The sequence below is a fragment of the Phytophthora ramorum genome, assembly GCF_020800215.1.
Source record: "Phytophthora ramorum isolate Pr-102 chromosome Unknown Phyram_PR-102_s0015, whole genome shotgun sequence".
NCBI classification, from domain to species: Eukaryota; Oomycota; class Peronosporomycetes; order Peronosporales; family Peronosporaceae; genus Phytophthora; species Phytophthora ramorum.
In genome coordinates this window covers 50,130-70,642 of record NW_027150661.1, presented here as the reverse complement: position 1 = coordinate 70,642, position 20,513 = coordinate 50,130, and the positions used below count along the sequence as shown (strand labels likewise).

Genomic DNA, 20,513 nt, shown 5'->3' with positions numbered 1-20,513 from the left:
GCACGGTCAGGTTAACAATCTGTTTTTCGCGTGCGGCCCAGTGATCGAGATATACAAGGAAAGCTACGACGTAATCTTCCTTGATTATCAAGCGAGTAGAAATGTATGCATGCGTGCACGCGGACACTCGTGTACAACCTCTTCAGTGAAACATTGTCCGGCCTCGCCACTACCCGGATTTTTCGCATGGAAGACAACTGCACTGAGCAAAACCGGCGGGAGCTGTGATAACAGTCGTTCAACTGTTTTGTACGTCGGAGGCGCCACTTTGGCCAAATGACTGTAGCTAAGTGATGTCGCACCAGAGTTCCGTGGCTGCTCTTTTCTTTGGAGAATCTCGTTAGTGTAGTTTCACCCGAACGCATCTTCCTCTTGTCAGTGCCGCTCACCAATTCCACCACGAAACGCTGCAGAAAGCGTGTTTCAGATGCATTCAGCTTATTTGCCAATTACCCTTAGTTAATTCTAGCTATATTTGTTCGCCGCAAAAGCTCGAAATACCTGGGATATTTTGCAAGTGCTGGCGCAGGCTTTTGACAAAAAAACGGTGCACCCATTTGTATTGATGTGTGTCATTTACGTCTCGCTCTGAGAGCGCGACCTGTTTTACCCCTTCCTTGATCTTTTTGGCTTTGTATTTCTCAATTGACTTTCAACACTAGTCATGGCGTTGTCTGTGCGATCCACCGAGCGCATGACCCACTACACCATCGAGGTCAGCATGAACAAATACGTAAGGACCCGACAGACTTGGCAGTAGCTATGAATTACCGCGTGACAATGAACATGATGCGTATCGACACCCAGTTCAAGCCTGTGACCAACCATCAACTCGCAGCACAGTAAGTGAAGTACAGATTCGAATTTGCACCGACAACCCGCCGGTTTTGCTCAGTGCAGTTGTCTTCCATGCGAAAAATCCGGGTAGTGGCGAGGCCGGACAATGTTTCACTGAAGAGGTTGTACACGAGTGTCCGCGTGCACGCATGCATACATTTCTACTCGCTTGATAATCAAGGAAGATTACGTCGTAGCTTTCCTTGTATATCTCGATCACTGGGCCGCACGCGAAAAACAGATTGTTAACCTGACCGTGCTCATCCATCGTAAATGCGACGCTGGAGTCACCTGTGTAGAGCTCGTTGAGTAGAATTTGATGCGGTTGTAGCCATTTGATGTCTCTCGAACATCCCTCTGACGCTCGTTGTAGATATCATGTTGCACCATGAGCACGTGAGGGTGCTCCAGACGTAGTCGAGCTGTGGTCTGAGCTGCTCGTGTACCCACCTGTGCGCCGGTAGCAATTGTTTCCCGCACCACAGCCGTGCGCGAAACTCGATGGTGCGCCGGATGAGCAGAAGGGTGTGTTGATAGCGGATGGTTGTGGACAACAGCTTGACCACGGTGCTGTGTTACCTAACGCTCAGTGTCCGTGTTAGATATGCCAATTAAAACAACATTAAGCTCCACGATACAGCCACATTTCCGGGTGGTAGCATTTGGGTGTCTGCGCTATGCAGTCGAAACGTATTTCCGTCGCGTACCGTAGTGGTCACGTACCACAACTACACGGCGTCGACGCTTTTCTTGTCTGTCAACGTCGACTTATGCAGTAGTGCATATCCATGAGAGAAAGCATAGGCATTAGCCGCTTCTCGAGCTGCTTCCGGGCTAAAATAAATCAACTCTGGATGGCAAGGAATAGTCCACGACTGTTGGGGACCGGGACCCCAAGCGCGAGTTGGTTAAGCACGAAGCATTGATTCTTCTTCAGCGAGGTTTGCTAGATCATCCACGCTAAACTTCTCCATAAACTGAGGCAGTGAGCCCACGCCTTCGTGTGATGAAAATACCGCTACCTCTTGCAAGAGAGAAGCCGGTGCGTAGATACCGTCAATTTCTAATGAAGCCGTATCCTACGATCGAGAGTAGTCGCTGTAGTGTGATTCCACTGACGATATATCTTCTTCGTTTACGGTTAGTGAAGCCATTTCGAGCTGAAGAGGGACGGGTCTAGAGCGCAAATGAAGCCATCTTTGATTGGCAGAGGCGATGGACCGACCAGTATTGGTAGAAGCAAGTGCCAGGCAAATCTGCGAATAAGTTTCGGGGCTCTGCTATTATCGCCCCCCCCCCCCCCCCCCCCCCCCCCCTCCCCCTCCCCTTCGAATGCAGGCGTGTGCACAATTTCTGCGCTCGGGCGCAAGTGGTTGGCTATATCGGGTAGTCATCAGCCACTTGATCGAACAAAGTCGAACATCCGCCATGCATGTGCTTTCATGTTGAAGTGTCTTGCACACACTATCCATCTTTGAGAGGTGCTCAAGATGGACTATCATTTTCTTGTGAGCTGCGTCGGTAGGAACATGGTCTTCAACAGCCTCAGCTTGGCGAATAATATCTTGAATGCGCTTATAGCGTAGCACCATCTCGAAGGTCGACGACCAGCGAGTCATATTCCGTTTAACCCTATTGCGGCTGATGTCTTTAAAAACCTGCAAGATGCATGGTTTTAGAAATATTAACAAATCAAATTGATTAAACATTATTCTAGACCAATAATATCCTTGATGTAACTACATAATATGCTTAGTTCTACGACAATAGTTACAATAATATTGGTTAAACCACGCAATATAACAATATTATGCTGCGGGTGCGGGCTATAACCAAACAATTATGCATGTTTTACATTTTATTATGGACATGAAGTATAGTATAATTTTGGGAGCCATCTTGTCGAAACGAAAAATGAAGAAATGCGGGTTGGAGTGCTGCGCTTCGGCTTGCTGTCCGCCGTCCAACGGCGTCTTTCTCCGCAAGTCATTGCAATGACTGGCGTGGCTCATGCCAACTCCAAAAGGCTACAAAACTGGTATTATTGGGTCAATATCACATTTTATTAACTTTTCGTACAACCAATAGTCAATTTATTGTAGTGGGTGATACAGTAATTACGAAATTCTATTACTTAATTCTGCCTTGCGTCACCTAATTACTTATAAAAAGAATATTTTTTTTTGGGGTAGGCAGACCTTGGACGATTTTAACCTCACGATGGAAGACTGACTAAAGACGGGAAAGGCCAATCCTGCCTGAACAAGAGCAAAACAGGACCGATTGGCGGTTTGCTATCCGCCATTCTATCTCTACTCGGCTTATCTCCACTGATGAGCATCTAAATCCTGATCGAGAGCGTTAGGGAACAGTTCACAATCTTAGGCGAAATTAGCACTAAATAAAGCTTTTTATGGATCTAATTACTTCGAAGTAGGCCTGAATTAACTCCACCACGTGCTTGCTCAACAAAACCAACTCACTCGAGCGCTCACTTACCGCGCTCAAGTGCAATTCGTTAAGCATCACCAGACTATCCTAGTAGAGAGACTTGCCAAGTAGGATTCCAAAAAAGCAATCTCCGGGAGCCTCAAGTGCTTCCAACCTAGACCGACATGGAGTCGAGGTCGCGCTGCACCATCAAGCTCGGCGGTAGGCTTACTTTCTTGAAATCACCTTTGGTGGACGGGGTTCAAGTGACTTTGCCTCGATTCTAACGAGGTGTGACGATGACTGTCGCACGGCAGTGGGTCGTCTTGCGGACAAAGTGCGCTGCGAACACAAAGGAAGAAATGCATGGGCACTATTACGGCGAGCCGATTCTTGTATCACCCCAAGTTGAAGCACGTGCTGCATCCTTTTCACACCAGATGGACACCCACATGTACTAGGTACACGAGTGAAGCCACTGCTGGTCGAACGTGAATTTTTCTTGCCGACTTATTATGTAGACGAGGCCGCCGCCGTGAGTGTTGTTTGATTACGAGGCCATCTCCGTCGGGCCTTCGCTTCGAGCAGCAGCAAGGCCACACACGCAGTTTGATCTGGCTCACGCCTGGCCTGAAAATCAAGCGCCTGCTTGTACTGTCCCAGTTGGGGCGAGTGAAAGCGGTGGCAGTGACGCACACCAAGTAGTAGTGTTCACCAAGTAGTAGTGTATTCTGTTTCTGCTTCGAGAGCGATATGAGAATCTAGTTGAAGTTGAAAGGCAACTTAGTCAGACAACAACTTCGTCCGGAGCCGATATGCAGGTCGTAGCTGGTCTCCGCAATGTATCTCTCACTAGCTGCAAGTCACGCTTGGCGCGCCGTTCCGCTACGGCGAGAGGCAATGCCTGTTCTGGCGAGCTGGACATTTGATGATCGAAAGAGCAGATGCGGTGCAGCCGCGCAGCCCGGCTCCGATCGCCGAGGAAGCAAGGCGCCAGCCATAGTGCGCGATGCAAAGTGCACTCGAACGCGATCGAAGCAGAAAGGCACAGCGCACTGCGTTCTAATATCAGCGCTTGCATCCTGTTCGACAAGGATGGACGCACCAGTCGCTGCAGCGATCTCTGCCCGAAGCACCCAGATATACGAGCCAGCTGCTGCTCGAGCGCTAGCCCCAGGCGAAGATTCAAGTCGAGCGCGAATTTTGGCTGGAGTGGCGACGAGCGATGGACGGCGCGCGTGGTCACCGATTGCGTCAAGCCACCGGCTATCGAGTGTGGTCCCATGCTGTCCACGCGAAATCAAGCGGCGACGTGAAGACCAGCGGCGACGCGCAGCGAAGTGAACTGCAGTGCTTGCTTGCTGTAGTACCCCCGTTGATAGCTGCCCCCCCATCTCCAAGTCCCCCATATTGTTCTGGTCCAGCTGCGACCCATATGGGGGTCAACAATGCGAAGGTTGGGACCCGAACTCGTTGAAGTTGCTCGGAGCGCCACTTAGCGCCGAGCCGACACTTAAACGAAAGCGCACTGGTAGTGAAACACATGCATCCGTCCCCCATGTCCTCCGCGTCCACTTCACAAGACATTCGCGTGGTAGTAGCAAAGGTATCCAAAGGTGGTGTTGGTGGTGTCAAGGGTACCGATACGAATGCAGAGCTGGGAGCCTGGGCAACCGGTTTAACTCTTGAGCTAGTATTCGTCTTCATTGCTTTTTTAGACTCACCAAGTAATTTGCCACACACAGCTCTCACTCACAGCGATGTGCTTGCTCTCTAGCACTGCTATGAGCGGCTGCTATGAGCGGCTGCAACCCCACGCCATCCGCATTCGCAGGAACGAGCTGTCCTCCACCACCTCCACCTGCGACGCAGGCTGGAAGCCCACCGACTGGAACAACTTCATCGCCGCGAAGGAGTCGTTCTGCGGAACGTACGCGACTAGCGCCTGCGGGTGCGTTGGCTGCGGAGCGTATATCGCCTCGATATCCTGCAAAGCACTGCTATCAGGCCGCTTACTAGTACAATAAATCATCCAAAAAGGGCTCTTTACCTCGACGACCGCGCGGAGAAATCGTTTACCGTAGCCCTGCCGCCGCTTGCTCGCCAGGATGCCAAAGCGCTCAATGATGGCCACCTGGCTACCGCTCTCCTCGGATGCAGGCCGCCACCGAGCAATACCCATCGGTCCATCACCAACTGCAATTCATGGTCGACATGATCTCATTAGAACCTTGACCGTCGTAGCGAATGATTTCCCAAAGCCCTCGCACCAAAGGTGACCAAATGCCGCGACACCGGGTCATCCGGCAGCACCTTCACCATATTAGGGAAGATCCGACCTCGTAGGATCTGGATAAACGTCCACAGCGCCAGATTCGCGCGCGCCAGCGCTGCCACAGTGCCAGCAACGGCCTCGTCCTGTCCCAAACAGTCGAACCGCTGCACCGAGAACTCGAAGGCCGTGAATGCCATCTGTCCAAATGCAAGCAGCAAATGAGTCACTCTATCGACAATCTCCACATCTACTTAAATTAATACTCCATTGCCACCTTGAAGCACTTGTACGAGCGACTTTTGCCTGTGTGTCCGCAGATGGAGCATATGACTCCCTATGCGGGACACAAAACCAATCGATTAGTGCCTCCCCAGCGTCCAAAATCAAATCTTAACCCCTCAAAACGCAGCGATCGCTTCTTCGCTTTCAATCCACGAAGCTTCCGACGTGTACCTGCTCGTGGTCGTGTCCACAGACGCCGCAACGCAGCGCCATGGCGTCGTCTTTCGCTTCCATTCAGGATCTGCAAAAAATGGTCCGGTCTGATACCAGGGCTGATTCTGTGATACGTACCCCTAGGGTACCGGGGTACGATGTACTCAGTAATTATCCGGCAGAATGTCGCTGCCGGACGCGGCCGAAGCGCGTCGGATCTCGGCGCAGTTGGCGACACTGGAGCAGCAGCGCGCACAAGGAACCCTACCACATGGAGACACGCCGCTTCGACTGTACAGAGTGCAGACTGGTGGCTTTGTGCGCGTCCTGGACGGGCACCCAGAGCCGATCTCCCAGGGCATGGTATGGGGCTCTTTTGAGGGTTGAAATGGGGTTTCTACAGCTAATAAGGCGTTTTTTGTCGTTGTAATCGCTTCAGTTGGAGACTATTGATGCGTTTATGCGGAAGAGCGAGGAGAGAGGCGGCACAAAGGAGATGAAAATCGCTGGAGAGGAGCGACGGCGAGATTTTGCAGAGTTAAGAGCTGACGGTGCAGAGCAGAGCAAGCTGCAGCAGGAGGTGAGAGATAACGTTGCTGCTGCAGCTAAAACAGGCGATGGAGGTGTAGCTATGACTGCACCAGCGGATGGCGATGTCGAAAAGACCCAGACGTCAGGCTCGGTTGGAGTGGAAATCGCACCCCCGTGGGAATCAGCAATACCTGTGAAGACTCCGCAAGAACTTCTTGCTCAGAACGAGCGAGCGAGTGATTGGTTGGGCAGGAATCTGGCGCAGAATGCAGCCGCCGATGAGGTGGCGTCTACGCAGATTCCGGACAACATACAGCAAGGTGAACTTCCAGTGACCGAGTTTGAAAATGAACATGTGAAGCCTGTGGATCACCCAACTCTGTACGATCAGTGGCCACCTCAGCTGGAGGAACGACGGAGAATCTGGTTTGTTCCGCGAAGTTGTAGAAGGAGAGCTCCCAATGCCGTCAGTCAGCCTGTCGTGTACTGGATGCACAACACCCTGCGAGTGATGCAGGGGAATTATGGACTGGAGGCGGCCATCTTGCTCTCTCGACGACTAGCAGCGCCTTTGGTGGTTGTCTGTCTCGTCCAATCTTCCATCATCTACCCGGTTTGCCACTCGACGACAGCGAGCGACGCATACGCGCGCTATTCCTTTGTAGAGTTGTACCAACAGTTTTCACACGCAGGGGTGCCTTTCTTCGGAGTTACAGCAAAAGAAGGCGTGGAAGTGGCATCTTCAAAGGAGCAGCAGGCGTTTGCACTGAAGCCCAATCCCCTGTACGAATTGCTGGATGCCTTTGCACCACACGCGGTTGTGACCGATGCCATGTTTGACTCCTCGAGCAGGGGCGATATGGTGCATTTGGCTCACTACTTAGAGCTTAATCGCTCGTCTTGCTCGTGGTCCCTCATTTCTATGGATTCCACAACGTGCTGTCCCGCGTATCAGCTATCGATGAAGTTGCAGAGAACACTTGAGCGTGGTGCTGCATTTGCCAGTGAAGAGCAATTTGGTGCCGAGTACGCGCCATTAGCTCAACCTCGCAACGGAATGTACGTTTTCAGTCCTTTGCCACGTTTAAGTGCTGAAGATCCAGCTCAGAAGCAGCGACGATCAGAGATGTTATCCACTGTCTTGCAACGACTTCAGTTGGAGCAAGTAAACTGGCAGATTGTTAAGGCAGAGAACGCACAGGCGAGCTCTCAGATGCGGCGGTTCAGTGAAGGAGAGGGACTTCAAAAGCTGAGCCAGCTATTGTCCGGTTCAGATAACCAACCTGCAATTCAAGCAGAGCTGCGTGGCGGAGGAGTGCTGAGTCTGTTGCCATTTATTCGCCACGGCTCACTGTTTGCTGGATACGTGCTGCGCCGAATAACCGAAGCGATTGCTTCGTGTCCAGCACCGTCGACCCCACAAGAGCGAAAAGCGCTGGCAATGCGGAAGGTAAGGAAGGCTAAGCGTACATTTGGAATGTTTTGTTCTTACTGTAGACAAATGCTGCGCTTTCCTGGTGATAGGTTATGCGATCTCGGGCTGTGAACCACTTAGGAAAAGAGCGCGACTATGTTTTGTATCTAGCTCTGTGGTCTTCTACTTGTGGTGAAGCTAGCGAGCTAGGTGGGCCAAACCAGCCAGACATCGCATTGCTTTCGACGAGCGAAATGATTTCGCGTTTAAGGAGCTCTGTACCTCGCACGTCGCACTTGTAGGTGCCTTTGCTGATTGCTGCAAAGTGCAGCAAAGTAGCGAGATGGTTTTCTAACGTTTTTTTTTCATTGTTTCTTTTAGGGAAACGTATCGGAAGGTGCTACCCGGTTGGACTTTCAGCTCAGCTCGAATTGGAGATGGCTCAATTGGTCAGGTTACGTCTGCAGCTGTGTATGATCCATACGAACTCGAAAGTGCACGAACGAAGGATCTATACTGGAATGAAATCCAAAAGTTCCTTGTTGAGCAGCAGTACCTGCACCCGCTACTGGTCGTATACTGGGCTTACCGTGTGATGACCTGGAGTGTATCCAGTCGAGCAGCTATCGCGGTAAGCACCGTTGGATCGATTCGGTTCAGCCGAGTCAAGTTATCTGACACTGCGTTTTTCGTTGTTTGTGACAGACAATTGAGTCGCTAATTTCCCAGTGCGCACTCGGAGCAAAGAGTTCCCCTGACGCTGCTTTCATCGTATGGAAGATGCTTTTTCGTCTTGGATTAAGCAGCAACAGCAACGAGCGGAAAACCCCGAGCCTAGAAGAGCTCCGGGAATTTCAACTCGTCCTGGAAGGTGAGCTGGCGTCGCAGCCAAAGTTGCAGCTACGACCATGATCTAGGAGAAGGCAATGCATTTGGGAAATATTTATTAGCTCCTTTGAGCGGGTAATAGGATGCACTGGAAATGTATTTCGCGTCTTCAGATGCCAATGTTTGTTGTTAATGTCCAGCACAGGACCATTTCACCTGGCAGTTGTCAACTCGAATCTGCGAGCTGACCGAGAGCCATTTGCATTGGCACGCGTAAGCTGCAAATTCTACGTAGTATGTTAGTCTTTGGTAATGAAAGCAACGTGGATTATGAGCCAACTCACCAGGAGAAATCTCCATTTTCACTCGAAGTTTCGCTTCGTTGGGCACATTTTCGCGAAAGAACATGTAGTCGGCACTCGCATCCCATTTCCTGTTGACCATCAAAAAGCATTGTGAGTTATGCGTAGGACGCGAATGCAGCTAATATGATCGGATATGTAGACTTACTTGCCGGGGAACTGCACCACTGTGAAGTCACACTCGTTACAGCGCAGGTTGGAGCAAACGCTAATCAAAGCAAAGAAAACGGAGTCGTTAGGTGACGCGGCGCTTAGTGACCAACGAAGACGTACTTCCGCGAAGAGAATGCAGTACTAAGGCCTCGAGTAGCTCGCCCTCCATCCATCAGCACTTGAGGGCACCTACATTTCACCACACAGCAAAGCCAAGTTGTGAGCAGCAGCAAGACCGACCGCACAAAAAAGCAAAACGAACTTTTTGGTGCCACCAGCTTGAAACTCAGTTCGTGATGTCTTGGAGTCCGACGAATTATATGCACCTGCCCTCGACGACGACATTGGCCGAGGGTGAATGGCAGCAGGCTTGCTGTCGTCGTCGCCAAGCATGTCCAACAGGTCGTCCAGCTCATTTTTACCCTTTTCAAGTGGCCAGGCCGTCAGCAAGCAGTACATGTACTACTGGGCAGACCAAAATCTTTACTCACCCTGTGCTTGGATCCAGGTTGGATGATTCTGGATGAGCTTTCGACGTCGTTGGTGTATTTCACGCCGGCTCCTTGGCTCCCTCCAGATCGAGGGCTTTTCATCGCGTCCTCCACCTCGTTGAGCAGATCCTGGAAGTTCATCTCTGAAGTTGGTGCTTAGTTGCGCACGCAGCAATGTGGTGAATCCGGCAACCTGCTTCGTTGAAGCAAGCCTCCGTTTCATTACTTTGTCGTTTCATTTACACCGCCACGTGCCGTCCAAAGTTCTATCCTTGGCTACAACGAGTGTGTTTGATGAATAGTGAATAATAAAAGTACATTGATGTGCAAGAAATATGTTAATCATACCGGCACTATATGCGCGGAATCGACGGGTGCCGAAGCTGCCGGCCGAGCGAGCTTCTCTGTGGTGGCATCCTCGAACTCGTCCACGGTGAATCCCTCGATGAGCTTTTTCCAGCCAAACGAAGCGATCGAAAACAACGCGAACAAGGGCCTGCCAGCAAATGAACAAAAGTGAGCGCCGTTCCAATCTACGAATCTCGCTCAAACGACTATACCTTGTGATGAGATCGAACCAACCGCTCTGCGGGGCGGCGCCGTTCACGTAGCGAATGTACAGAAATGCGTCATGCCGTACACCATCAATCATGTAGTAGTCTGCACCAACAGCAATCAGTCTCCAAAACTCCTTCACATTCACTGCACTTTTCCACCGCTCTGCGTACCTTGTAAGTACCTCAAGTTCTGGAACCCGTTCTTCTCGTAGAAATGTCTGGCACTGAGATTGTCTGCCTTCACATGAAGATAGACCGCCCCGCACTGCGGTTGGCGACCGGCTTGGGCGATGCACTCCTGCAGCAGCGCCGACGCGATACCCATTCTCCTCACGGACGACCTCGTGCCCAGCGTCAAGATGTACATCACGTGGGTGTGTTCCCAGTCGTCAGGGGAGATCAGGTCCGGGTCGTCCACTTTGCTCAGCGGCAGCGTGCTGGCCGTCACAACCCCGAGAATATTTTCCTCCGGGGGCGTCTGCAGGTCTGTCGGGGGATGCATCTCCACCGCCAGCCGAGCGAACAATGGACCACCCGTCTCCATCCACATCCCCTGCGCCGCGCCGTCGTAGAAGGCCTGGTTGTAGCGGATGGGGAACCATTGCTCATGCAGCCTGCGCACTTGCGGGATGTCCCACGAGCCCAAGTCTCGGAAGTAGATGACGCGCTCCTGCACTTTCGTGGCGTCCACGGGGTCCAGTCCACGGTCGATCTCCAGCGCCACGACGCGCGGGATCAGCTCCTCCACGCCGTCGTCCGCCTCCATTTTTTTTTTTCTGCTGCGCAACAAAACTTAAATGTTGCTAATTTTGGCTGTCTGGTAATATTTTGATGAAAATGTATATTTTTGACAGAATTTGCCGTGCGCCAACGTCCCCTCGGCCAGGCCGGGGGTATAGCGGGAAAAACGTCGCTCTCGCCACCGTTCAGGGAGCACACTGCATCACGACGCATCATACCGAATACTTACAGAACTCGGAAGTACGCTGACCCAAGAAACGCCGTCCGCAACTAACCCCATCAGAGAAGTCCCAGCTTTGCATGCGATACCAGAAAGGGGAGAGAATTACCCAGCTGCATCGACGCACGGGACACTCCCGCAGCACGATCGACGCCATCGTCCACGCCCAGCCCAAACAAGACGAGTCGAAGTTCAGGTAAACCCTGTCGGTGGACCCCCATGCGTTTCGTGGTGGAAATGCTTTGAAACGTGGTCTTAGCGTCACACAAAAACCAATCGCTGAAGGACATCGCAAAGATGATGGGGGTCAACCGTAGAGTATTTGGCCGCAATGGGGAGCAGGACATACTGTGGAAACTACAAACTACAGTTGTAGACTACTGGTTTTCTCGCGACCAAGCTGCACCTCAGAAGCTCATCGATTTGCTCGACGGCGCAGAGACCTCAGTGGATATCGCTTATGTCTATCTTGACGCATCCTGACCTGACAGACGCTATCATCCGTGCCTCCCAGCGTGTCACGGATCGTGTTCTCGTTGATCGGGCGAGAAAGGCTCAGCTATGATGATCGAAAACGGGGTCAACGTATTTCACGCAGGTCGCGAGCGATCGGTTGTCGTGGTTGGAAAGCTGAGACGGAGGTGGCAAAACGCTAACTGCACTCGCCTTCTGAAGTTGGATGGTTCATGGCAACTCGTGCCACCGGCTTTCTGAAGTTGTGTACGGTACCCACTTCAACAGGGAGATGCTCAACACAAGATCGATTCGTGTTACACTTTGCAGTAGAAGGGCAGGTCGTAGGAAACTTGTGCCTGCTCCTCCCTGGTTGCGCTCAGCTTCGATGCGCTTCAGACTGGCGAAAAATGTTTTCATGTCATCAATGTAGGCGACAGGGAGTGGCGGCTTCTTTCTGCCGGAAGATGTCTTAAATGGAGCGATTCCCGCAGCCTTTCGAACTGGTTCAGATCCTAACCCATAGAGTACCCGGTGCTGCACTGATTTCGTCCGGACCGGCAAGAAGGACATCAAGGCCGTCTGCGAGGAGCACCCGGACTGGAAGCGACGGACGGTCGCGCACTACTACAGCTTGTACGAGCGAGGAGAGAGTTTGCAGCCCAGGTGTGGCGTCGTGGAACCGGTCGAGTTGGCTTGTCAGCCGGCTCTTCTCAGCAGATGCCCATGAGCGAAGTCAACGAAGGCATTACTGTGATGCGTGAAGGCCGTAATGCGCTACCACATCGTGCTGCACGACATCAAGCCTGTGTACAAGAAGAAGTTCGGCAAGGAGTTGCGCGAGCGCATCGCCGCTGAGGTGAGCGGCGACTACGGCGAGCTGCTGTTGCTGCACTGTGGTGGTAGGTGCGTACTCAAGTTGTAGCTGCAGATTGCGTGGGGTAGTCGCTAGCGCTCGTTCCGAGTTTCATCGGTGGACTTTACAAAGTTGGTGTTTGCCTCGTCATACCGTCTGCAGCTCAATGGAAAATGGTAAAAGTTAAAATAAAAAACACTAGTCGAGCATTTGGTGCGCGAACGGATTGTGTCTATGTTTTGAAGAACGACGAGATGGTTTTCAGCTTTTTTGCGCTAGTCGCGCGTGGCTTCGCCTTGGACGTGGACTTGGTTTTGCTGCTTTTGTTGGGGTGCAGCACGAGCTGCAGGATCTTCTTGACGCCTGTGGTGATGCCCAGTTGCTGCATCTCTGCGACTGTCATCCACCGCAGCTCGTCGGACTCGGTAGCTGACAGCAGCTCTGGCTGCGACTTGAAGTGCACATGCTCGATGCCCATGTGGTGCTTCACGTGAGAGAAAATGTGCGCGAGTTCGCCCAGGTCGCTCCGCTCCGGGGTCAACGCGTCGGAGCGAGTCAGCGCTGACTTGCCAAGTAGGTCCATGAGCCGGGTGTCCATGAACGTCTTTCGCTTGGAGAATGGCGGAATTTTGTCGCCGTCGTCCATCTGGGCGACACAACATCAACAACAAGTTAGGAAGACTGTAAAGTGCCTCAGTAATCATGGTCACCACCACAGTGTACCTTGGTGTGGAGAAATTCCCATTGTCCAGCGAGGAGGCCGCCCTCCGGACGCTTGGACATCAAGAATTTCCAGTCAGATGGAGAAGCGTCGAGCTTGTCGGACTCGGCGCTCATTGAAGCTTTGCGCTTCCTCCTTGTGGATGCTACAGCTTTCTCGGTTGATGGAGAGGACACAACCGCAACGCAGATGACCTCGTTTCTCGACTCGTTCTTCTTTGCCTTCAGCGGGTATTTGGTGACCTGCGACCATCACAACCAAGAGTTAGCTATGCATGCCAATGAAGATGGCGAACGGAACCAACCTTACCTCTGGTTGCGAGTCATCCCACTCCGCAACACGCGTGTAGTCGCAGATGGAGCAGGGGCTGCTTGATTCAGCAGGCAGTTGAGGCGAAACAGGACTCTCGGGCTTGGACTTGAGTTTCTTTGCCTCCTCGTAGGCAAGACACACCGATTTGACCGGGCAGTCCGAACATTGAGGATTCTGCATCAGCAGTCAATGACGCACGCCACCGTTAGACCTCCATCGACATGTTCGTTGGAGCAAGAAATCATTCCCTACCTGAACTGTGCACACGGTCGCTCCAAGCTCCATTAACGCCTGGTTGAAAGCACCAGGTCGATCGCATTCGCCTACAAGCTCCTTCGCTGATTTCCATGAAAAATTAATGAGCTGCTTATTTTTCGGGTCAGCCCCAACAGCACGCACGCGAGCCATCACGCGAATCACATTGCCGTCAACTAGTGGCTCGCGGTGTCCGAAGGCGATGGACGCGATTGCTCCTGTAAAGCGTAACGAGTTACATTAGCACAAAAAAACAGGCGGGCAAATGGTTTTCTCGCAACGAACCTGCCGTGTAAGGCCCAATGCCTGGAATCTTCAGCAACTTGTCCACAGAGGACGGCAGTTCGCCACCGTAGTTCTCCACTACGTACTTTGCCCCCGCGTGCAGCATCCTCGCGCGTCGGTAGTATCCCAGTCCAGCCCACAAAGCGTTCACATCCTGCCATTGAATGCACCAAGGATTAGCTTCCAAGCTGCAGAGCTACACAATTAGCCACACACACCTCTTCATTGGCTTCAGCTAGTGCAGCCACCGTTGGGAACTTGTTGATCCAACGCAAGAAGTACTCCACCACCGTGTCGACCCGCGTCTGCTGCAACATGATCTCCGACACCCACGTCTCGTACGACTCTACCTTCCTCGGCTTCACAGTATCGCCATCATCCGTTGCAGCAACAGTCTCCTCCTTGGTGTTAGTCGCCAGCGCTTGCTCCGTGTCAACCTCGAGCTTCACTTGTGCCTTCAGGAACGCGTCCATGCCTCGCTTCTTGCCTCCTGCCGCTGCAACCTGCTTCTTCTTCTGACTCGTGTGCGTTGCCGTTGTCAGATACGGTGGCGGGTCTCCTCGCCACGGGAGTTTTCGGCGGTGCACGTCGTACCACACGAGCAGCTCCGTTCGTGTGGCCAGCAGCTCCGGAGGCAGAAAGTCGTGTCGCGCTGCTTCATGTTGCGTGCTAAGCGATGGCGATTCACGCGCAACGGCATCGGGCGCTTCGCATTTGATCAAGTCTTCAATGTCCGGCTCACTCGCAGCGGCACTCACTGGCGTCTGCTTCCTGGCCCGCGGCATATTCAAAAGCGCGTTTAACATTTTGGCGGGTGTGAACCTTTTCCTATTATAGTACCAGACTAATCTAGAAAACAGTGGTGTGAGCCACATTATACAAGGCGCCAGCGTCATACGGTCGCTGAACACACCCGAAATACTCCGCTGGAATCCATCGCCCGATGCAGCGCGTGGCCGTCCTGTCGCACGTGAAGGCGAGCTCAGTGCCGCCGAGCACGAGAAGTAGCAGTGTGCGACGCATCGCGTGGCATGGCGGCAAGATGTCGTCCAACAAGGAGGAGGCGCTGCAGAAGTTCTACCAGCGCAAGCTGCGCGCAGGCGACCACCTGACGGCGCAGCAGATCGAGGCCATGCAGACGACCCGTGCGTCGTGTTTCTATATGCTCTGGGCAAGGTGAAGGGAGGCTGGATACTAACTGAGGCTTGGATGGCGCAGTGAAGCTGGACCTGCAGACGAACCCCAAGAAGAAGCACGCGACCCACCGGCCACACGCCAAAGTGGTGGCGACAGGGAGCCGCACAGTGCTGAAGACCGGACGCGTGCTGGGGCCCAAGCTGGACGCGAAGCAGAAGGCCAAGAAGAAGTCCAGCTTCAGTGGCAAGCAGCAGGCGGCGCGTCAGCCCAAGACAGTCGCCAAGCTGCCGCAGAAGCGAGCGGAGACGAGCCCTTCTATTTCGCTAGAGGACAAACTCGGACTCCCGTTGGATGCACTAGTCGGCAGCAAGAACAAACGCAGCACCAGCACTGCGAAGCGGAGGTGAATGTACATGGAGAAAGGAGAAGAACAAGCAGACCAGGAAAGTACAGGCAAGCAAGAAGAGAGAAGACCGCTGTCATCCTGCGGCCGTGCGTGTGTGAAGGAATAAATACTACACTACTTGCATCTCGCGTGGAGCCACTGCAGACTAGACCGTGCTCCCTTCCTCCGCCGTCGAAGCCCCGTCGGATCGCGACAAGAACGACGTGGTCGTCGGAGAGCGGAACGCGATCTTCAGCGCCTCTAGCAGAGTCGATACCTCGATGACTGTCAGCGAGTTGGCGAACTTCTTACGCAGTGCGCGACGAGTAGTCTGGTCGAGCTCCTTAGGAATCACGCATACCTCCAGCCCGATCTTCTGCGCCGCTGTGAGGCGCGACTCGAGCATTTTAACTGGTCGCACGTGGCCTGATAGCGACACCTCTCCGAGGAATGCTGTGCGCTCCAAAACAGGACGACCCAGAACGGAGCTAGCCAACGCCACCGCTAGTGCCAAGTCGGCTGCAGGCTCTTGGATAGTGTAGCCCTCAGCGATGTTCACAAACACGCTTTGGTTGTGGCAAGAAACTCTTGCACGCTTCTCCAAGACGGCAAAAAGCAAAAGCAGTTTATCGAACGACACGCCTATGCCGCGGACACGAGAGAAGGACTGTCCGCCACCGCGTGCGGCATCGTTGTACTGCGTTTGGTTTGCCAGGGCCTGGATTTCTAGAGGAATTGGACGCTTGCCTTCCATAGCAATCGTAACTGAGCATCCGTCAAGCGGCTCAATTGCGGCATCCTCGCCATCGTCGGAGTAATCATCATCTTCGTCCTCGCCGCGGGGCGATACAAACGCCATGAGAGGGTTCGGCAGCGGCTGCAGACCTTCGTCCGTCATGTTGAAGACGCCGACCTCGCTGGTGTTGCCGAAGCGATTCTTCTGGCAGCGAAGAAACCGCCGGGCGCTTTGCGGGTCGCCTTCAAGCTGCACCACAGTATCCACGATGTGCTCTAATATCTTGGGTCCAGCGATATCGCCACTTTTGGTCACGTGTCCGATCAAGATCACCGGTACGCTGCGTGACTTGGCCAAACGTAACAAGCGAAGCGTGCACTCTTTCACTTGGTTCACGGTTCCCGCTGGAGAGGGTATGTCTTCAGCATAGACCGTCTGGATCGAGTCGACAACAATAGCGCCAAAACCTTGGTATTCAGCGCCACCAGTGTTTCGACCGCCTCCTCCTTCCAACAATTGGAATACGGAATCTAGGTTGGTCTCACTAGCTACGAACAGACTGTCGCTCACAGATCCGAGACGTTCGGCACGCATGCGCACTTGCAGCACACTCTCCTCGCCCGACACATAAAGAACTCCACGGTCACACATCGCTGGCCCATTCGCCAGCATATTCGCCATCTGCAGAGCAAGCTGCCGAAAAAAAGATAGCGATATGCATAAAGCAACCCCAATCAGCAGGCATCCACAGCACAGCGAGCAATGCTTCCGTCATACCGTGCTCTTGCCAACGCCTGGGTTTCCTGCCACGAGCGTCAACGATCCAGCCACTAGGCCTCCTCCTAGCACCCAGTTCTACAGCAAACAGGTCGTCAGTAGCTGGTGAATCTCAAGTATTTCAATAGTTTGACAGCGACATCGCCGTACCAGCTCACGTTCTGGCAGTTCGATACGGTCTACGAACGTGTCCAACTCCACTTCATTCATACGTAGAGCGTGAGGGGCGTCCTGCTCAAAGACGTCCCGGCCTGTCCTGGACCAGGCCACTGCTCGCTTCGGCTTAGCCTTCGTGAAGGACGCGGCGTTGGCCTGGCGGAAGAGCGGCTCGGCTGGCTTGGCGGACTCCACGGAGCCCCATTGCGAGCAGGACGAGCACTGGCCCTGCCACTTGGCGAACGTCTGGCCGCAGTTTTGGCACTGGAAGCAGTCGGAGGAGCTCGCGAATCTGCGCACATGGGGAGGACAGAGGCGAAACCCATGGGAGAGAGCCCTAATGTGTGGTGTGCAGAGAGGACGGAAGTTGTGCGAGGAATGGAAGCGTCCAGCAGGACGCAGGAGGCACCTGCTCGGCAGGATTCGTGCCCGCATTGCTTAAATACACGCAATTTGTGCATCGCGTTCGCAACTCTGTTGTGATTGGCTAATAATGCCTCAAGCCATTGGCAGTGTGTTTTTGTGGAGTGTGGATGGAGTGGCTCTGCGTAGACTCCTCCATTCGGGCGGAGACGTACATTTACAACTCACTTGGGTGACTTAGTTAATCAACGCATTTACGATTCGCATGAAAGGCTATACAATTGATTTCTACGCAGGGAGTAGTCAATCACTGGCATGTATAAATCTCACAATTCTGCCGCGCGCAGCGCTCGATTACAAAGCTACGTGCTGGTACCAACAAAACTGCTCGTCTTCCTGTGTAGTGCAACTGCGAAGCCACCTAACTGCATCAACGGAGCAGCCTCGTAGCTGTTCTGTCTCCACGCTCGAGAACAGCAGTAAACCGAGGTGAGAACGAAAGGACTGTGTATTCCTTGGCGAATTCCGAACTGATTGCTCACTGCTTCTATGGCAGCGAATCTACGATACTGAAAGGTCATGGTAAATCAGGATGATACCTGTCCGCATTCAGTTCATACCAGAACACTTCGGACAAGCTGCAATGATGAGCTATGTCCTTGATGGCATTTAAGTACATTATCGAACATGTACCTGGAGAAATCAATGTTTGGAGCGATTTGCTGAGTCGTTGAAGAGCGGGGCCAGATCTCCACGCGAATACAGTACTACGGAGTGCACGGCCAGCTGTTGTCGAGCGTGTGTTGCCTCTAGAAGAACCTGACTTTTCATGGCTAACCTCTATTGAGATTCGAGCGGTCCAGCAACATGCCAAGGAGAACGGCGAGGGTATTGACTGTTTGGAGTGGCATAAAGATCGCCAGTAGATGCCAACTGCTTGTTGGTTGGTGAGGGTCCCCTCAAGTGCAACAGAATTGCACCAAATGGCGGTTGTTGTGCAAGTCACTGCATCTCCCCCTCTTCCTGCCGCTCTCGTGTGAGGAGCAAGTGACGTACGTCGGTTTATGGCCAGTCTGGCATAAATCAACAACAACAACACAACGTAGCTCCAGCTATTCATCTACGCCCACATACCCGCAAGGGCAGTAATATCACCACTACGGAGTGAGTAGAGTCGACAGAGCTTCCATAATGAAGGAAGAGAGGGAGGGAGAGAGAGAGGGAGGGAGGAAGGAAGGAAGGAAGGAAGGAAAGAAGGGAGGAGGCCTTGTATCGGTGACAACTTGTCCGCTCGTCGATCAATATATGTTTCTTTCAAAATGGACATCGGACGATAGTACACTGGCGCACAGTGGTGCTCGGTATAGCAGGGTTGGACGGGACAGGGCGAGGTAAGGCAAGCGTCGGAGCGATTGGAGCGGTGAGAACAGTGAGGTATGTAGGTTGGCAGGCAGGCGGGTGGACAGACACGTAGGCAGACAGGTAGACAAGGGCCAGTGGGTGTGGCGTGGGGTGGTACTCATACTCAGGTGTGGTGGTACTCATACTCAGGTGTGGTGGTACTCAGGTGTGGGTAGTTGTATTGCACGTTGTGGTTTCGTTTTACGTGCATGAAAGTTGGTGTGGTGTAGGCGTTTGGTTGGTTGGTTGGTCGTGCGGTGAGTTGGTTTGTTTGGATTGTTTGGTTTGTTTGGTTTGGTTTGTTTGTGATTGCTGTTGGTGGGTGTGATGTCACACGCTTGCGTGTGGGTTGCACACCTGCAGATCCCGGATGGTACGCTCCAATATTGCATATGTTGCATGTCAAGTTGCGTGTGGGGTACCTTTAGGATCCCATGCGGTGCATTTGGGTGCGTGTGAGACACGCACAAATAGAGTGTGTTGTTGGACGTGTGGCTGGCGTTCCGTAGCCCAAGTGGTTAACGGGGTTGTGTGTAAGCCAACTGGCGCGGGTTCAAATCCCACCATATCAAGGATCGCATGGCATGCTTTTTGTAGCATGTGGGTTGCGCATTGGGATGGGCATTATTATGGTGCCATAGGGCTCGCAGGACAGACAGGTAGAAAGTAGAGCAAACCAAGTTAACTCAATCAATCTCACACACTTTTGGTTTTTCAATCTCGGCCCGAAGCCGTCTTCTTCCTACCAACCTCCGCACGCGTAGATAGCCAACTTCCTTTTGGTTATGAGCCCAAGCAACGACACCAAGTTCAAGATGGAGCCCTTCGATGGGTCCAACTACACGCTGTGGAGTTACAAGATGAAGATGTACCTGATGTCCAAGGGATTGTGGGAGGCCGTTGAGGGCAAGGCTGAAGCCACTTCGTCGAAGGAGCAACAAGCACATGCGGCGATTGTGCTGAGCCTCAACGACTCGCAGCTCATGCATGTGGTGACTGCGAAGAGTGCCAAGGAAGCTTGGGACAAGCTAGAGAAGTTCCACAGAGCTCAGGATGTGGCAAATCGACTGTGGCTCAAGGAGAAGTTCTCATCGTTCAAGTACACGACGTCCTCTGTCAGCAAGCACGTGACAGAGTTGGAGCAGCTCGTGCTGGAGATGAAGAGCGCGGGCTGTGAGCCAAGTGATGAAGACGTCTGCGCAACGTTGCTGCGGAGTCTGCCAGCGAGCTACGAGAGCCTGGTGCAAGCGTTCCGGATGTCGATGACGGAACTGAAGCTGACTGATTTGGTGGGCAAGTCAATTGCCGAAGAAGTGCGTCAGAAGGATTCAACACGGATCGAGGAAGCGACGGCACTACTCGCGAACAAGGGTTACGCGAAAGACACGAAGAAGAAGCAGCA

The 20,513-nt window shown here is 52.9% G+C and overlaps 7 protein-coding genes across 7 annotated transcripts; 2 read left to right on the top strand and 5 right to left on the bottom strand.

Annotated features, from left to right (window-relative positions):
• Window positions 1-5,062: 5,062 nt before the first annotated feature.
• KRP23_12351 (uncharacterized protein) lies at window positions 5,063-6,058 on the bottom strand (the record flags this gene model as incomplete). The annotated part of the gene is made up of 5 exons (XM_067882960.1): window positions 5,063-5,254; window positions 5,318-5,463; window positions 5,538-5,739; window positions 5,817-5,876; window positions 5,996-6,058. 5 exons carry the CDS (start codon window positions 6,056-6,058, stop codon window positions 5,063-5,065), a joined length of 663 nt encoding a protein of 220 aa, XP_067739259.1.
• A 102-nt stretch (window positions 6,059-6,160) lies between these two features.
• Window positions 6,161-8,834, top strand: KRP23_12350 (uncharacterized protein; the record flags this gene model as incomplete). The annotated part of the gene is made up of 5 exons (XM_067882959.1): window positions 6,161-6,340; window positions 6,417-7,958; window positions 8,033-8,220; window positions 8,304-8,553; window positions 8,628-8,834. The coding sequence occupies 5 exons, from the start codon at window positions 6,161-6,163 to the stop codon at window positions 8,832-8,834; spliced, it is 2,367 nt and encodes a 788-aa protein (XP_067739258.1).
• Window positions 8,835-8,939: 105 nt separating this feature from the next.
• On the bottom strand, window positions 8,940-9,897 carry KRP23_12349 (Protein C8orf37-like protein; the record flags this gene model as incomplete). The annotated part of the gene is made up of 6 exons (XM_067882957.1): window positions 8,940-9,037; window positions 9,095-9,183; window positions 9,261-9,320; window positions 9,386-9,454; window positions 9,528-9,688; window positions 9,757-9,897. The coding sequence occupies 6 exons, from the start codon at window positions 9,895-9,897 to the stop codon at window positions 8,940-8,942; spliced, it is 618 nt and encodes a 205-aa protein (XP_067739257.1).
• Window positions 9,898-9,978: 81 nt separating this feature from the next.
• Window positions 9,979-11,079, bottom strand: KRP23_12348 (N-alpha-acetyltransferase 60; the record flags this gene model as incomplete). Its single annotated transcript, XM_067882956.1, has 4 exons — window positions 9,979-10,032; window positions 10,105-10,252; window positions 10,317-10,416; window positions 10,485-11,079. 4 exons carry the CDS (start codon window positions 11,077-11,079, stop codon window positions 9,979-9,981), a joined length of 897 nt encoding a protein of 298 aa, XP_067739256.1.
• A 1,736-nt stretch (window positions 11,080-12,815) lies between these two features.
• On the bottom strand, window positions 12,816-14,962 carry KRP23_12347 (Adenine DNA glycosylase; the record flags this gene model as incomplete). The annotated part of the gene is made up of 6 exons (XM_067882955.1): window positions 12,816-13,229; window positions 13,307-13,546; window positions 13,614-13,790; window positions 13,869-14,089; window positions 14,157-14,310; window positions 14,375-14,962. 6 exons carry the CDS (start codon window positions 14,960-14,962, stop codon window positions 12,816-12,818), a joined length of 1,794 nt encoding a protein of 597 aa, XP_067739255.1.
• A 137-nt stretch (window positions 14,963-15,099) lies between these two features.
• Window positions 15,100-15,700, top strand: KRP23_12346 (uncharacterized protein; the record flags this gene model as incomplete). Its single annotated transcript, XM_067882954.1, has 2 exons — window positions 15,100-15,301; window positions 15,375-15,700. The coding sequence occupies 2 exons, from the start codon at window positions 15,100-15,102 to the stop codon at window positions 15,698-15,700; spliced, it is 528 nt and encodes a 175-aa protein (XP_067739254.1).
• A 144-nt stretch (window positions 15,701-15,844) lies between these two features.
• On the bottom strand, window positions 15,845-17,782 carry KRP23_12345 (DNA repair protein RadA; the record flags this gene model as incomplete). The annotated part of the gene is made up of 4 exons (XM_067882953.1): window positions 15,845-17,107; window positions 17,192-17,269; window positions 17,342-17,639; window positions 17,757-17,782. 4 exons carry the CDS (start codon window positions 17,780-17,782, stop codon window positions 15,845-15,847), a joined length of 1,665 nt encoding a protein of 554 aa, XP_067739253.1.
• Between the last annotated feature and the right edge of the window lie 2,731 nt (window positions 17,783-20,513).